The sequence below is a fragment of the Micropterus salmoides genome, unplaced genomic scaffold (assembly GCF_014851395.1).
Source record: "Micropterus salmoides isolate LMB-PRFRI ecotype aquatic unplaced genomic scaffold, ASM1485139v1 Ms_hic_scaffold_4, whole genome shotgun sequence".
NCBI lineage: Eukaryota > Metazoa > Chordata > Actinopteri > Centrarchiformes > Centrarchidae > Micropterus > Micropterus salmoides.
In genome coordinates, this window is record NW_024043372.1 from 14,571,191 (window position 1) to 14,589,231 (window position 18,041).

The 18,041-nt window shown below is 41.1% G+C and overlaps 1 protein-coding gene across 2 annotated transcripts; it reads left to right on the forward strand.

Annotated features, from left to right (window-relative positions):
• The first annotated feature begins 1,468 nt into the window (after positions 1–1,468).
• Positions 1,469–9,139, forward strand: tfap2c (transcription factor AP-2 gamma (activating enhancer binding protein 2 gamma)). 2 transcript variants are annotated; one of them, XM_038697959.1, is made up of 8 exons: positions 1,469–1,881; positions 2,660–3,121; positions 3,426–3,477; positions 4,625–4,696; positions 5,253–5,475; positions 6,810–6,928; positions 8,354–8,495; positions 8,697–9,139. In XM_038697959.1, exons 1-8 carry the CDS (start codon positions 1,834–1,836, stop codon positions 8,989–8,991), a joined length of 1,413 nt encoding a protein of 470 aa, XP_038553887.1. In that variant the 5' UTR covers positions 1,469–1,833; the 3' UTR covers positions 8,992–9,139. The 2 variants fall into 2 exon arrangements, with proteins under 2 accessions (XP_038553887.1, XP_038553888.1); XM_038697960.1 differs by lacking the exon at positions 4,625–4,696 and having other exon boundaries at positions 1,470–1,881.
• The last annotated feature ends 8,902 nt before the right edge of the window (positions 9,140–18,041 follow it).

The following is an 18,041-nucleotide window of genomic DNA, read 5'->3' on the forward strand; positions in this document are numbered from 1 at the left end:
AACTTCCTTTAGGTCTGCTCCGCGTCTCTTCCAACGTGAAGTAGGCCTAACATTTAATCAGCGCGCATTTCACTTGTGCTCCGCATCACAACAAGCCCAAGACCAACTCGCAAAAAAAGATAATCCTCAGTCGCCCACGTCCTGTTGTTCCCATGCACAGCCGATCACCGCAGCATCCACCACATGGCTGTTATCCTAAAAGACAAAGGTCCGTCCAATAATCTCACAAATTATAATCTGACATTTTAATAGGGGTACTAAATATGACTTCAAATTACATTACAGTACTTTCTGTTGCGGAAGGAGATATTTCAAAATGCCGAATTTGAAAGGTTTAACGGCAACAATAAAACTGACTAACGAAATAACGAAAAATCTTTACAGTTAAAAAAAGAAGAAGGGGGAAAAAACATCTTTGTCCTCACCTTGGGATTTGGTGCATATCAAAGCTTCAAAGCAGCCCCTGTTTTGGACATTGCAAAGCTCCACCAAAAATGTAAATTCTGTTAAGAAAGACTTGTTTGTTGAGATCCTTTGAGCTTTAGAGGTTTTTGAGAGACTGATGCTGCTAAACCCCCGGGCTTACTGCGGTTTGAAACAAGCACTTAACCACCACTGTGAAACACCTAGGCTACATTAAAATGTCATGGGTTCTTTTGAATGCCTATTATTCTATTTTAGCATTCAAAACGCAGAGATATACTATCTTGATATCTTGCTCATTTTGAGTCGGTAAACACGATGAGCACAAGTTTAGTTTAGTCCAGGCATGCATAAGGAACATATAGAGGCTATTATTCCACTATAGGCCTACTTCTAATAACAGTAAATGCAAATACCATCACTGCGAACAATAATAATTATAATAATAACAACCATAATAATAGGCCTAATGCTAAGAATATAATGTTAAAACAACGATTAAGATCAAAATCACCTTTGGTTGTCTGGAAGTCGGCCACAGCAACAATCAACGTTGTGTTGGCTCAGACTCAAAATTAAAGAAAAGAAAACAAATGTTGTATTTTTACTCAACAAGAAGGGAAAATAAGTTGTTTCCTTAATAACTGGAGGAATATTTAAAAAACTATAACTTTGAATCTCTTTGTTAACCATGGATCTCAGTGTGTCTATGACTCAGAGCCTACAGGTATCCTCCTACACATTTTAAAGCCCTGTATTGTAGCCACTGAGCGGCCTTGAGGAGATAAAAACAACCTTGTAGGTGGTGGGAGACTTCAGTCACTGTAAGCCATGAGAAGTTGGCTATAGTGAAGTCCATAGGGTTTAAATGTCTGACGCTATACATACGGACAGAATTCTGATTGGACAGTTATCCCGCCAATCAGCAATATTTTCATTTTCCCTTTTCACTGACATCATCGCGCTGGGTGACGCCCACTCGGAGCGGCTGTGCAGATATAGTGCAGTGCTCGGTGTGCACCAATGAGACTGAACGTCGCTGTTTTGTCCATAAGAGGGAGTCAAGTTTCTTATATGCACCATTTTCGCCCGCTTCCACAACAGAACTACAGAGCACGTTGACCGGAGAGGGGGGTAATACTGCTTGACAACGATTATTTTCTCTCATAGTGGCTGTGGAAACTCATATCTGCGGTTGGATAGTCAGTCGGTCGGTCAGTCCGCCCCTTCAGCCTTCACCCACAACTTCGCCTCTTTGCCGCAGCTGAAGAACAAGGGGGTTCATGATCATCAGGAAGCTCTTAATTTATTCATACCTGGATTAACTCACAGGCGGCAATAGTTTTTTTCTTTTTCTTTTAGTCTTTTTTTCCCCTCTAACGGATAGTCTTTTTTCCCTCGTCTGTAAGAATGTTGTGGAAATTAGCCGACAACGTGAAATATGAGGATGACTGTGAGGTAAGTTTCGATAGAGATGCAAACAGGGGAAAGTTCCTTTTGACATCGAACAAAAGTTTGCCATTCAATGACACGCGCATGTCTATATGGTTTGATATGCGCCTTATAAGCTGGTGATAGTGATAAGATAAGATCAGTGGAGATAAAATGGAAATCCTAATCAGTCAGAATAACAGACCACAACAGGAGGACAAAAACGGCTGAAGTCAATTGTGTGTGTGTGGGGGGGGGGGGGGTTGACGCCTGTAACTGTAAAAGCAAGACGCAATTTTCAGAAGAAATAGATGATAATTACCTATTTCTATAAAAACAACAGTAATATTATGAAGCATAATAATAATAATAATTATTATAAGAAGAAGAAGAAGAATTAAAGTAGCCTAATTATAAGAAGAAGAAGAAGAATTCCAGACTTCTACTAGAGGCGACTACTAGCCTAAAATAAAATAAAAAAATTCAAAAACATATAGGCCTATTTTCCAAATGTTGCATAGTCTAATTTATAAGGCTACTTTATAGGGCTATAAGAAACACGTAAGGACATAATAATAAGATTTCAATAGCCAATTTAATTTAGACTAAATAATGAGGTAGGCCTAGATTTCTTTCCCACGCTAAAGAATAATATTAGGCCTAATAAATATAGGATATGTTCACATTAAAATTGTAGTTAAAATATATTCACTCTCTTCACTAAGAGTTTATCTTCAGTGGACATCATGCCACTACCTGCTATCTTGTTATGCCTCACAGCTGCCTTGTCTCTTCCGTCCCTCAGGAAAGGCACGACGGCAACAGCAATGGGAACCCCCGGCTGCCTCACCTGCCAGCGGTCAGCCAGCACCTCTACAGCCCTTCTCCGTCCCTCTCCCACTCGGGCAGTTCGGACTTCCAGCCCCCCTACTTCCCGCCTCCCTACCAACCCATCTCCTACCCGCAGTCCAGTGACCCCTACTCCCACCTCGGCGACCCTTTCAACATCAACTCCATACACCAGTCGCAGTCATCGAACCAGCAGCAGGCGTGGCCCGGCCGGCAGGGCCAGGATGGTCTCGTCGCCCACGGGAGGAGCGGACTGGCGAGTCAGATCCTGGGCCTAGAAGGAGGCTCGTCAGGGGTGAGGAGGGAAGGGTTCCGCCGGCCGGAGTTGCTGCCCCCACACCCGCACAGCATAGAGCCGTCGGTTATTGGCGATAACATGGGGATGCACGACATGGGGCACGGACTGGAGGATGTTCAAGTGAGTGGATTTGACTGAGATGATCTTTGAAATTACACTTTAGATGTGTGTGGCCATCGCTGAGGTGTGCGAGCTTGCTGGCATGCTGCATTTAGGCCAAATAATAGCCTACACTTTAGGATGCCATTCAAGCAGACATTAAAGCTAGTTAGCTTACAGGAACATTATTTTGGGAGATTAAAAAACAACCAAAGGCCACAACTAAGGCATATTTCCACACTGGATTGGAATATTACAGGGACAGCTGTTTTGTTGACTACCATTGATTGATATGCTTATTGCTGCTTCTGTTCTTTTTCATCAGAATGTAGATGACCACAGTATTATTATGGCAGATCAGACAGTCATCAAAAAAGGTGAGTTGCCTCCACAACTAATCTATAACTTTTAGTGCCAAAGGACCACAGCTTTGTTCATTTGAAAAGAAAGGAAAAACAAGTTTTGGAAAATGCTGCCTGGGGTACATGTGTCTTTGTATAACCAAATAAAGATGTAGTAATCACTGGCTGGAAATGTACTGTTAAAACAATATTTTCTTTTCTACATACTTCTATAGTGGCATGTCAGGACACTCAGTGCAAGAGTACAGCAAAGGAGGAGTCTTGTATTTGTACTTGCACTGCATACACTGATAATCCTCATATTCATGAGATGCACTTATCTAAGCTTGATATGATCCACAGCCTATTCTGTTGGTGAAGGTGTTGAATGGATGCCCAGTGTGAAAGAACTGATCCCTTTTTTATAAAAAAAAAACAACAGAACGACAGGCTATTGACAAGACTTGAAAATTGAGCAATCCCACAACCTCGGTGTTGACTGTGAGAGAAGAGGAAAGCTTTGGATCATCTCTAGGCTGGTTAAGCTTGCAATTGCAGCTCTTTTCAGTTCACGTTAACAGGAAATTATGAGTTGATCTGGAAGAAGTGTTTGGCTCTGCAGAACCAGCTTTTGGCGGGGTGTGGCATTAGGCTTGCATGTGAAGGACAGTTTAGTAATTTGTTGGGACATGAACTGTTTTGAGGGAGAACTTATTCCTGCTGTTTTATCATCAGGGCTCCATTAAGCAGACTTTGACTCAGAGAATGATCAGGATGAGCGATTATTCTACAGCTTAGCTTTCCACATTTATTAAAACCATACACAGGCAGATAGATAGATAGATAGATAGATAGATAGATAGATAGATTTCTGTAGAAATCTATAAAACCATGATATAATATTTCGTATAAAGACATGTTTTACCATTCATTTTAAAATATTAAATAATATCAATAATACGATGCGTAGTCACGAGCAGAAAGCCATTTGCACCTGCGCAATACACCAACCACTCTCCATTTGTTACGGAATTCAGTGATGGGTCATTATATCGTTCCCATGCTCAAGGGCTCGCCATGGGCAATCTAGGTTTTCCACTTGTAAACAATGGCATGTCATTCCCAGCCATGTGCCCCAGAGGAGCCTTAAAGTACTCATGTGACTCTGTGATTTCTGTCTCAGTATTAGGACTACGAGGTGGCAGGAACCTTGATCGCTTACAGAGGACTTATTATCAGGGGGGCGTTCTTGCGGGTGAGGATGAAGATAGCTATGTTTTGTAGTGTGCTGTACTGTTTTGTGTGTCCGATGCCTGTCAGTGCTTTTGTGGGGGGGGGGGGGATGTCATCAGCAAAAAACACACAAAATGTCTAAAATTCCTAGAGCCTGTCAGACCAAATAATAAACAGTAGTGAAGTGCATCTGTGGCTTAGAGGAGGGGCAGTCTGTGTGTGTACCTGTTTGTGGATGGTGTTTGGCATGAGGGCATTTTAGCTGTTTAACCATCAGGCATCCAGTATTTGGAAAACAACACACATATTTCAAAAGTAGTTTCTGTAGCTGTCTCTTGTATAGTTTTCTACAGCTGACACTGGTTTTCTCAGTCGTGCAGAGCGGCAAACACACTCTTCCACGTGATTACGTACAAGAAAGCACAGATTCTCTTTTGCACAGAAAGGATTACGATGATTATAGCTTATGCACACACACAGGAAATAAAACAAATTCTCTTGTACAACCAGAATATTTTTTCTTTCTTTTGTACTGTTTTACTGTTCAGCTAACCAATGTCCCCCCACCCCACCCGCAGGGCCTGTCACTCTACCCAAAGGCAACGCTCTGGGTCTTCCTTTCCAGAAAGAGTCCCTGCTTGGCATGGTATCAAACCCAACAGAGGTGTTCTGCTCCGTACCAGGCCGTCTTTCCCTGCTGAGCTCCACATCCAAATACAAGGTTACCGTGGCTGAGGTCCAGAGACGTCTGTCACCCCCTGAGTGCCTCAACGCATCGCTCCTGGGAGGGGTTTTACGCAGGTCAGGGTTTTACGCTCAGACTCATTCAGGATGACAGCAGTGTGGATTTAATGGTATTTTCCTGTTAAAAGTCTTGAACATAACACAGAAACACAGTGGCACTGATTCAAAAAAGATTAAGGGGATCAAACCCAAACATAATTAATTTCCTTGTTTTTATCTATATCTCTGCAAGCTGTTGATAAGGTTGTTTGATTGTCTCAGATATGAATAATTATCAAAGTGAGGAGTTCCAGCTCTGATCTGTAGACTAAAGCTCAGCAGCCCATGGGAAAGGCTTTTCTAAAACACAGCGTTGCTCAGTTGCTCTGGCTCATCAGTTTTTTGCATAAGGTTCGTGACATTCTTTGTGTGGTCTGCAATTTTGGTTCTCTGCGTCCTCTGGGGATTGGTCACATCAACACAGTTAGTACCAATCTAAAGACTCTGGGTGCGTTTTTGTGTGTTTATCAGGGGTTGCAGCATGGGTAGGTTTGTCTGTGGCAGAGCAGTTGACCTTATTGCACATATGTTAGTGTGGCAGTCTGTTGAGGGACTGTGAGGTTACAGTATGTACTCAGCATCCCTGACCGGAGCATTTTGTGCTCGGAGTGCACGTTTGCCACTTCCCATGTGCCTGTGATAATGCTGACATGCACACACACACACAAACACACACACTAACACACACATGCACAATCACATATATTTTTAAGTAGGTCATATAGCAATAGGAGGGGGATCGTTAGCAGAGTAGCAAGGAGACGAAGGGGTGGGGGTACTCATACAGACATGCCTCCCTAAAGATGCTCCCTCTCTCACCCACCATGGAGTGGGAGAGCTTACCCGCCAGTCATGCGGAAAACTGAGTCGGCCATGGCAAGTGGGGAGTTTAAGTGTTTCTGCAAACGTGTGTACGCGGGATTTCTCTGCGACGCTTTTTGAGTGGAGTGGCAGTTTTGTCAGTGTTTTTTTGGGTCAGAAGAGCCTGTTTGTGTGTTTTATTTGTTATCCTTGTGCACTATGAGACCTTCTGCAGGAGTGAGTGCAAGGCTTGCTCTGACAGCATATTTCTACACTATGCTCTGCAATCTCTTGATCTTAGGTTAAAGCACAAAAATCACGCAACTCTATTCTGTTTGTTCCTCCTAATTTATGGGTTAAATGTCCTTTAGCAGACACTAGTCGAAGGAAAATAATCATGATAATGTGTAAAGAGATTGGCAAATGCCATATTTATTTCTTAATCCTTCATAAACAGTTTTTAACATGTTGTGCTAGAAAAGGTGTAATCTTGCATTATCTGGCTGGATTACTTCATAGCTTAATATGTGTTTTTTGTTCTCCTTCTGCAGAGCCAAGTCAAAAAATGGAGGTCGCTCTCTAAGAGAAAAGCTTGATAAGATTGGGCTCAACCTGCCTGCAGGAAGAAGGAAGGCAGCCAATGTCACTCTACTTACCTCACTAGTAGAAGGTATGACATGTCAGTGTTTCATAGCACTTTCTCAGTTATAATTGTTGTTTGCAGCAGCTGGAATGTCGCTTTCAGAGTGTGGGAACGTCAATCTCATTAGGAACTGTACAGTATCATAAATGATTCTCCAAACACCATTCATTGCTTAAATACTCCATTATATGAATAAAATGTCAATGATGCAAAGTTTTGTTTGACAAAGAACTTTGTATCATTTACCAGCTTTCAGTTGCACGTTACTTGCCCTTTGGCTCCCATAGTGATTCTGTCCGTTTAGCCAAAATCAGAGTGACTGAGCTGATGTTTAAATGCAAGCTGGTTGTCCTCAGTCTTGAGCTATCAATATAAATATATATTTATAAATGTATACACAGGCACAGACACACAAACACAATATAATCCTTTTTACTAGTCTTTGATATTTTTTAGGTTACTGAGTGTCTACATAACACTAATGGAGTAGCAGAACAGCTCAAAAACACATTTCAGCACCAGTTTTATCACTGGTTTTTTTTTTTTTTTTTTTTTTTTACAATTTTAGTGTTTGTATTATACTGGACACAGTAAGCAGTAACATGGCCACAGTCCTTCTGTAATATACTGCCAGGGAGACCTTCATCTTCACTTGTCAATGTCTTGAATACTAAAACAACATCCTCAGTTGTACCTTACCCAGAGAGTGATGCTTCTCCATGAACACGTTATCACTTTAATCACATCTACCTGCCGCTGGCTAAGGTAGAATATTTTTTCCTCTCTTTCTCCCTACACGCCTAATTTTCATAAATGGGCTGATGATTCTGAGCAGGAGAATGACTTGAGGCTTGTGTTATTTAGAGACCTTCAAAGCTGAATTAAGCCTTGTTATCTTGTGTGCAGCTCGCCAGGAGGGCCTACTGACCTTAAAGCTTGTGCTTCTGAATAGCTGCCCGTGTCCTCAAGTGATGTGCGTATCTATCAATAAGTGGTACTGTTGGTGCCTTGGGCACTCTCTGCTAGCATTTATCCACATAAGCCCATTATGACCATGCAAGTCAAACCACCCTCAAGACGGAAATATATTCATCTCACTAGCTCTTGTTCCCCCAAGCTATAAGACTGGGCACAGCTGATTATTCTGTAGTTCAAATGCTTCACTTCGTGTGCCTTGATGCTTAATGCGTGTATCAGGTCCAAAACGGAGCTGCTAGCATAATGCTATAAATTGATAAATTGCTGAGGCCGGCCAGCTTACCATTTGATCTTTGCCCAGTCAGTGATATCCAGTGATAATGCCTGTGTAAACAAAAATCTTTATTCTTTCATGAATTTCATCTGGAATTGAGACCAATAGCCAAGTGTCAACTTCAGTGCTGTCTTGTACTTGGGTTTAGAGGTGACGTGTTCTTTTCTCTTACAAGGATTGTTTTCTTCTTCTTCTCTTAGGTGAAGCTGTTCATTTAGCAAGAGACTTTGGTTACGTGTGTGAGACAGAGTTCCCTGCAAAGGCAATTGCTGAATACCTGGGCAGGCCGCATGTGGAACGCAACGAAGTTAACTCTCGCAAGAACATGCTCCTTGCTGCCAAGTAAGTCTCTTGTCTGGATGGTTGCCTGTAATTTGTAAAGAAATACACCTCTAGCAAAGCGGCATGTAGCTAGCTGACATCTTTTGTGGGTATCAGTATTCATTGATTCCTGGATGATATTGCAGATTGGATTTCCTGCAAACTTTGTTCTCAGATCCCAATGAAACAGATTCCTAAATCATTTTGGTTTTCTACCTTCAGGCAAATCTGCAAGGAGTTCACAGACTTGCTTACTCAGGACCGTTCACCTCTGGGAAACTCGCGGCCGGCCCCCATCATGGAGCCTGGAATCCAGGGCTGCCTGACCCACTTCAGCCTCATCACTCATGGCTTTGGCTCTCCAGCCATCTGCGCCGCCATGACCTCACTTCAGAACTACCTGAACGAGGCGCTCAAACAAGTGGACAAGATGTACCTTACCTCTGGTAGTGACACCCAGGGGTCCTCAGACAGTGGAAGCAAATCTACCGACAAAATGGACAAGCACAGGAAATGAGAACTCAAAGCAGAATCCTTATGAACTTGAGAACCCCTGAGTCCCTTAATCTTACTGCCCTGTCTGCCCTTTTTGGACTTATAAAAATCAATATTGATTGCTAAGTATTGTCATTTTGAGAGCTGAATTTGTGTGTATGTGTGCGTGTGTACTTTTTGTTGAATTTATATCAGATTTTTTGAGAAGTAAATGATTTCTCAGAACTTGTCACAGCTGGCCGCAGAGCAGTCTGTGTTGGCACATACGGTGAACTTGTCCTAACGGGAGCCCACGTTGCGAGGACGTGATGCACACCATATCGTACTAACCACTTTGCAGTTCCACACAGTTGCCAGTGTGCTGGCTACAACCATGGGACCTGTACTCAGTTGACAAGAGGAGGAAAAGAACAAAGTGCATACTGTTTTTCTCTCCCCAGAGGACATCATTTCAAGATGATGAAGAGTTGCTGTGGCTGTGAATTCCTCTCAGCCCCCCTCCGCGCTCTGTCTGGAGGCAAATCCACTGATTTCCTGTGTCTCAATGGACTTGCAAAGGACAACTTTTTATATGAGAAAGAAGGAGAAGAAAATCCACTTCATATTTTTGTGCTTGATTTGTACAACCACTTCAAAATGGCTCCAGTGTTATTGTGCTTTGTTCATGAGAGATGATTTGAATCTTATGTAGGCCTGAATGAGACAAGACAATTTTGGGTTTGTTATTCTGTGTGGTTCTGAAACCAGCCTCTTCAGTGTTCATGTGGATTACAGCAATGCTTCTGTTGTTACTCCATCTTTTAAACCTGGCAGCGAGAACAAGTTATTTTTGTGTTAGGTATTCATCATTCTTAGTATTTAAAAACCCCAGGTCACCATCAACCTACCAACCAGTTCAGTCCTGCCAGAGTGTATGTATGTTGTGAGAATGTGTGTAAATGTATATAATTCATTCTTTAAAAATGTTTTTAATTAGACATTAAATTCCAAACATAGAATTTTATCCAGTGTCTTGTCCTGGATGTAAATATTTTCTAATTTATGTTGTAATTTAATGGGCTTGTGTAAATAGTGGTATCATTCTGGTGTATGGTTTCACTTTTTATGATGATGTGTTAAACTTTTATAAATGGGTTAGTTTTTTATCGCGTAGAGGTTAGGAAGTGGGCATGATATACTTTTTTGAAAATATGTAAAAGAAAACTGTTTCAGGAAAAATAAAAAATGAAATGAAAGACTGAAACCTGATTCAGTGAGTCAATGATGTTGCCTAGGCCACACAAACACAAATGTACACACACAGTTTTTTTGTGCACTATTGTGCTGTAGCCTTCTTTTCAGCAGCATTTCACAGACGATGGTTAAGTCATGTGTTGGAAGATGTTCCTATTAATAAACAGCTAACAGAAAAAAAATCTCAAAGTAATGGGAACAGTAGCCATCATTATCTGCTTCCATAGCTTCACAAATAAGCTGTATGGCTCAGTAAAGGCTTGCAATGCACAGCTGAGAGCAGACAAATGGCTTGTTTATGTTTAAACCTATTATTGACACATACTGAGTAGATAGTTCCTGGAGTCCATCTCTTAACATCCTCTTAACTTAACGTCCTGAGCTTGCTGTAGTGTGTCTCCTGCTTGTGGATATTTCCTCTTTCCTGTGTTTGAAGCAGGTTTGCTACCATGTGAAGCCTTATTCTGCCTTTAGTTTAAAGGTGTAATGTGGTTTTACACTGCATGTTACAAATCTTCAGTAGCAGAAGAAGTACTGAGAACTGTTACTTAAGTAAACGTAGAAACACCACTGTGTAAAGTGCTAAAACATACAAGTATTAGCATCAACATATGCTTAAAGTACCAAAAGTAAAATTACTTATCATGCAGAATGGCTAATTTCAGAATAATATTTTATATCAATGGATTATAATTATTGATGCATTAATCTGTTGATCAGTGATGTTGCAGCTGGTAAAGGTGGAGTTGGGTAACGATTCTTGTTAATACATAAAGATTTATTAGTTGATTATATTTTATATTAATTGTCTGCAAAAAAACTGTATAACTAAAATGTAGTAAAAAAAAAGTGTAGTAAAAAGTACAATATTGGCTTCCAAAATGTAGTGGAGTAGAAGTAGCATAGCAGCATAAAATGGAAATATACAAGTAAAACACATGTACCAGTACTTCAAAAAATTTTAGTAGAATTCTTGAGTAAATATACTTCTACCAGTGCAATTCCTTTGATGTCTGAGAAAAAGAAGTGGCACAAATTTGCAGATGGGATTTACGTGTGGCGCAAGGTTGCTTAATCATCACTTGCCTAGCCAATCCCTGCTGATTCACCTTGTCTGTGCAATTATTTGTTTCAGGAGCTTGCTGCTAATTGTCTGAGCCGAAGCAACTCCATACCAGTGCCAATTGAAACACACAGCTGGATTTATGAGTAGTATCAACTTTATTTGTATATAGTATATATATCTGCACGTGTTGCACCGACATTTCTCTTCATATGCGCTGCATTAGGCATATATCCTGCTTTGGAGGTCAGTAGGTGAAACCAGTGTTTCGCAATGACCAGGCTACATGTTAGAGAGCAGCAGCAGCAGCAGAAGCAGCAGCAGCAGTGTGCCATACCTAGCAGTTAAACAAGTATCAGCCTCTCCCCTCAGAACCTGTTTAACCAGACCTGTCAACCTGGTGGCTTACTGCTCTCACAGCGGTTGACTTTAACTGCCTTCAGTTACTCGTGTTAGCTCGTAAGCTTGGCCCTGAGAGAGTAGATAATTAGAGGAGGAGGAGGTGGTGGTATAAAAGGAGAGGGAGGTATTGGTGAAGGGTGGCAGAGGGAGAAAGAGGAGGTGGATTTTGGGTGGCTTTGATGACCGGTTGAACACGGTTGAGAAAACACCTCGCTGTGTCTGAGGCTTTGATTAGATATTTTTCATCCGGTCGCCTCTCTCTCGGCTCTCTTTCATGTTGTCACTCTGTCAGAGTATTCACATCGCAGGGCATTTGTTTTGGTAGCTGTGAGCAACGAAACAAACTCATGTCCCATTCACTTTCCTCACCTTGAGCAAATGTGTTGAGTTAGACCTTGTCAGATGAGTATCTGAAGCTGGACACAGATAACCGTCATTTTTTGAGCATTCCCAAATGACGTATCAGCTAAAGTAAACCAGGTATACAAGAACAGTTAAACATTTACAAGGTGATTATTAAACATCTATATCCTACCAGAAAAATATCATGTTTTTAATCAGACCACAGTGCACCTGTTTAATATGTGTCATTCCTTATCACATGTTTTCCAGAACACAACATGGTAATTGGTCAAACATTTTCCTGTGAGACAGCATGAGTAATTCACCTCTGACACGCCTAATAAAGCTGGGAAAAGGAGGCGAGCGTAGACTTGTTGAGCTTACCTGTTACCTTCCTTTCTTCTTCCTTAATGAAAAAAAAAGAAACCCATATACTTCTTTTATTGTCAGAGATTATATCGGACATGCAAATATAATCTTTTGATGTCATCAGGATGCCCAGGGCTACTTGTCAACTCCAGATTCACTGAACTGTAGTCGTTTTTCATGCCAGCTCTGACTGAATGACCTTTCTATGTAGGTCACGGCAAGTCACATGACAAAGCTGTCAGGAAAGTAGAAACTTGATCTTTATTTTATTTATTTAAACTCTCATTCAAATACACTGGATAAAATTATCTTCTTTTCATTTTTGATTACTTTTAACACTGAAATGACAGCGGTTCAATGGCAATCAGCTTTTCAAAAGTAAAAGTCAGAGGGAGGAACATCAAGACAGAAAAAGTAATAAAAAAAAGTAATCAGTTTCTCATAACAATCTGAAAATATATATTTAGAAATATATATTAACTTCCCCCCACTGACAGTTACAAATTTCATAGTATTTGGCCACCATGTTCCCAGATACTTAGCACTTTACTTTCACCCCTTCCATTTAGTCCAACCACTTCCCTTCTACAACTGCCTTTGAAATCTGTTGTACATTAAGGTTCATTTGCAGTCAGACTAATCGCTTGGTTGAAGTTCCCAACCACTGAAACCACTTTATGAGTTAAACCATGGTCTTAACATCCCACGTCACAAGCGACAAGTCATACTGATGACAGCAGATTCTCATGTGTAAATCAGAAGTCGAGGTCAAGTCATTTCCAGCTCAGTAAACACGAGAAGCAAATGATCGCTTGAATTCAAAATATGTGCCGGTCAATTGGAAAGGAAAAAATTAGCAATATGAATCTGCACACGATGAATAACGCCCTTACAAACTCATCAAAATGTTCTTGTTCATCGTCACCTTAATTCATTGACGGCTGGTGTGAAAAAAAGTGGATGGTGACTCCATTTGAAGGCATTTGGCTGTTAATCTAGCAAGCAAGAAAACTTTATTATAATTTAACCAAAAATATCTGTGTGAATACTTACATTAATGGTCTCTCTGGAAAGAAAATACTTTCTTACGTGATTTAGGCAAGATTAAAAATGAAATGCATTTCTTGTTTTATTCCTCATATTTCATGATTTAACAACTGTTGTTGTTGTTTTTCTCTGACAGTTGCCACAGACACAACAGAAATGTCCAAAAAGACAATAAACAAAACTTACTAACTAACTACACTTTTTGGTAAAATGGCTTTCATCGTTTTTTGTTTGTGAAAACATGTCTGTGTTTTAGGAAGGGGACATTTTTTTGTGGCAGATTTTATTCATCAAGTTTGGGACACAGTTCTTTGTTTACAATGTGATAATATATTCAAGAAGTTGCGTTCTTGTTTCACTGTTCAACAGTATTTTGGTGTGTTATAAGGCCTTGTGGTCTGTGCACCTACATGACACAATACATAATGCACAGTAACTAACTTACTAACAATATAGCACTTTTCAAAGCGGAAGTTACAAAGTACTTTTCAGGAAGAATACAATGGGAAAGGCGGAGATAAAAGAGACAATATATAAAAAGAAGCAGAATTCGGTGCAACTTATCGAACTAAGTGAAAGCCAAAGAAAACAAAGCTTTTGGCTTCTCTGAGACATCTTCTTCAGGCCAACAGTTGGTGTTATCTGCACGACAAGGAATGCAATACAGGGTAATTGGCAGTTTGTCAGAAAAAGGAGCATGCACCAAAGAATGAGTGATGGGATTCGCTTCCTAAATTTGTTTGCTTTACTTTCCTGGATTTACGTTGGTTCTACTGTTTGCTTGTTGTTTTAAAGAACTTTTAAATCGTGTCTACTCCCAGCATGACTCGCTCCTGTGTGGCAGTAAACTCACACACCTGGAATTATGGTGAGTGAACTGTGCTGGTATTTGCTTGCTGTGCTGTATTTTACAGCAGTTGGGGAACATGGCGAGTTAGATTTTGTCTGGAGGATACTGTCAGCCTTACGTGTGTCCAGTGCAAAATGGTTGTTGTGGCACCTTGACAAACATTTCAGTGTTCCTGTCCAATTCAGTGATGCTCTCCAAAGTGGTCACCACCTTCGGTTTATAAGAAAACCTTTTTGAGATGAAAAGAAGGTACATACTTAACTAAATGAAAAATCCTCTTGATTCCTACATAACAGGCCACTTGGACCTATAATTACTGCCATTTCAAAAGTAGCTTAGTACAATACTCATAATACATCTGGTGACAGTACTTGGAAGTGGCATAACTGTTAGTTAACTCTGATGAAGACAATGTAATTAAATAAAGAAGATACAACTATTCATATGATCAGTGGAATCATTTAATGCCATCAAAAGATCATCAGTCATCAGAGCTGAGAACATTGTATTTCTGAGTGTGTTTGTGTGTGGTAGGTTGGGGGTGGGGTGGTGGCTGTGAGGGAACGTAGTTCAATAATGAGAGCATTAAGCAACTATGGTAGGGGGTGAGCTGAGTGTGCATGAGTATATGTATGTGTGTGTGTGTGTGTGTGTGTGTGTGTGTGTGGAGGGCGGGGGTGGATGTGTGGGGGTTGCAGCTAATCCCTGAGGAAAATGTGGAAGAAATTAATCTAAATTACAAGGATGGGGCTAGTCTGGAGTCTGGGTCTGGAAGGGCTGCAGAGGGAAGGGAAGGGAAGGAGGGTGAGACAGGGGAGGAAGAGGGGAAACAGCCATTACTCCTGTCCTTTTCTGTATTTTGGTCGCCGTTTTCTTTTTTAGTTTCTTTTCTCCTCATCCTGTGGGAATGAGGTGGCCTGTTCTCCTTCCTCTTTGGCTTGCCACCCAGACACCCCTCCTTCACTCGCGCACGCATAGACCTCTTACCAATTAGTCAGCAGTGTATCTGCTGCTGGCGTGGACAGGACTGTAGGGACCACTCAATCCCTGCTCTCCTCCCTGTGCTCTCTTGTCACAGACAACAGATGTCTTGGTTTCTCAGGGAACATGCATCTTTGCTGGCCTCTTGCAGCCTCCGCTACAAAATAAAAATCCTTCATCCCAGAATTCTTAGCTAACTGGAAAGAGATTAGCCTTTGAGGAGGGCAAGATGCTCTCGAACACACACATACGAGCTCATTCGCACATAAACACAGTCCAATGCCAGTAAGAGCCCCTTCTTCTTTCTTATTTACCCTGACACAAAAACAGATAAATTACACAGGATGGCTGCCACCGCTGATCTGTCTAATAAAAAGCATCTGGTGTCTCCCCCTGCTAACCAACATACAAGCAAGTCTTGTTCACCTAGGCCCGAGCTCAGTAATGGGAACAAGCTGTTTGGTCAACAAACAGACCTGTAAACACAAAATGTATTGTGTTTTACACACAGGATTCTGTCCTGGTTTACCAGAATCAGAAATAATGAGGGTATGGGTATAACAACAAAAGATTACATACGTGGCATCACACACAAATATATTTAAGTCTAATGTGGATCAATAGAAAATTGATAAGTCTAGAAAAGTAACATTTGTTGCCTTTTGTTGTTAATGGGATTATGGATTAGCAGGGATTATTGATCTGTCTGTGTCTCGCTGTTTGTCAGTTCTTCATCTCATCATTGGCCCACACATGGTTGATTCCCAAGCCCAGTGAATGGTGCCTGTGACTGCATGGCTAAAGTAGTTGTATAATTGCACGGTAATGGCGACATCACATTGGTGAAACATTACACAGAGTTTCCCAGAAACCACCGGCTGCCATTGTAGTGTTTCTCTCACATGATCAGATGGCTTTTAAATGTTAATCCATATTTTGCAATTCCCATCCAGGAAAATTCAAAAGGAAGGACATGAGTGAAGTTTTAATAGAGATTTGTGTTTGGCAATCACTCGACTTTGGAGGTCATGTTACAGTACAATGCATGTTTTCCTTCAGGAGTTTATTTAGCAGACGTAGTAAACCACGTAGATTTTGACCTTATTTTGCTGTTTATAAAATCTTATTGATTTTTTATGATGTAGGAGTGAGAGGAGTAAATTTGTGTTTCAGGTGAGGCTGCCCACCTCTGCTATAAAACGATGCACGATATCCTGGAATAAGTACAAGAAAAATGTACTTACTGCATTAAACAAGCAATTAACATGTTTTTTCCCCTGGTAGTCATGCATACTGTGTGCACATCACATGTAATTGATTGGAAGCACACAAACACAAGATATGATATGTTGCACCACTTCAGTCATGCTCTGCTTGCTGAACTCACTTTACGTCTAATTTCATACACACAGCTCCTGGTGCCTCATTTCCTACTGTTTATCAGGCTGGATAGTGGTGTTGAACAGTCATGTGTCCTGATCTCAGGAGAGTGAAAACCTTGAAATCGAACACACTGACCTCTGTCAAGATTCAACAACCTATGATTCCTCAAAGAGGTCACTCAACAATCAGAAACAACAACTCCGGGTTTTTTGTATGCGATGAGGGGAACATTTAAAACCTGAAAATAGGAGCTGTTACAACCAGGGAGATGGGGCATCAAGCGTACATGTGCATATGTGTATGTGGTGTCCTCACTTCAGAGCAGAAATGCCCATAGGCAGGCACCAGCCTTTATGGTTCAGCTAAAGGTAAAGCTCATTACTCCGGCCGACAGTCCCTAACCAGCTGTACTGCATGGTTTAAGCTCTGGCCTCAGGCACTTTGACTTTCCACTAATAAAGATAGCAGAGCAAAGAGAAACATGTAGAAATGTGGGATTCTCCAGGATAGGCAGGAGAGTAAAAGGAAAGAACAAAACAGAATTAAAAACCAAGAAATACACAAAATGAAGGACAGACAGGCAGATAGGGTGATGAGAAACTATCCAAGTCAGAAGGCAAAACTCAAACATGACAAGGTGCGTTGTAGAGGTAGGAAATAGCCAAATGAAAAGATACATATCTGCCAAAGCAAGAGAAAATAGTAAACATGTGAAGCCAAAGCTGCTTTGAATGGATTTCTTTGAAAGCAAATGCTTCCAGTATGGAGTGAATCATTGTAAAACCACATTCATTTCCTGCCTGTGTTTATCCAAAGAGGGATGAGATACAAAGCTGTCCAGACTTGTTTGCAGTGTGTGGAATAGTGTACAGAGAGGTAGATGCTCTCATCTCAAACTGGGAAAAGCCATACTTAAGCACTTGTAGTAACACTTATAGGAATAGTAGTTGGAAAACCTCATGGCTGCTGTATAAGAAATTAATGGATGGCAACAAGCAGCTGTCAATCCAGGATTTAACTTTCAGAATGAGCAAAATTAAAGAATACAAACAAAGGATTGTAATGGACTATTGTCTTCCTAAATTTGAAAAAATCTCTCCTGAATGATTTGATCAAAGATACAGAGCCGTTGCCTCCTTTCCTCGCTCTGCTTATTCCTTCCTTCCCAGCAATTTATCCAGCCCGTGTTTGGCATATGGCAGCCACAGACTTGCATGCCTCAATTATGTTGGACGCTATTGTGTTGGAGGGAGGGAGAGAAAGGGAGTGATGTTTACAGTACCTACCCGTGGCATCCGGCCATGACGCTGTTTTACCATAAAGAGGGGAGGTGGTGATGAAAGGTGTCAGTGTCCACTGTCAGATTGGCGAAGCTCCTCTTTAAACAGCAGAAGAAGAGAGA

Coding starts and splice junctions, on each gene's coding strand:
- tfap2c (XM_038697959.1), top strand. CDS start 1,834: ATGTTGTGGAAATTAGCCGACAACGTGAAATATGAGGATGACTGTGAG. Junction 3,122..3,425: donor ACGGACTGGAGGATGTTCAA/GTGAGTGGATTT, acceptor CTTTTTCATCAG/AATGTAGATGACCACAGTAT. Junction 3,478..4,624: donor TCAGACAGTCATCAAAAAAG/GTGAGTTGCCTC, acceptor TTTCTGTCTCAG/TATTAGGACTACGAGGTGGC.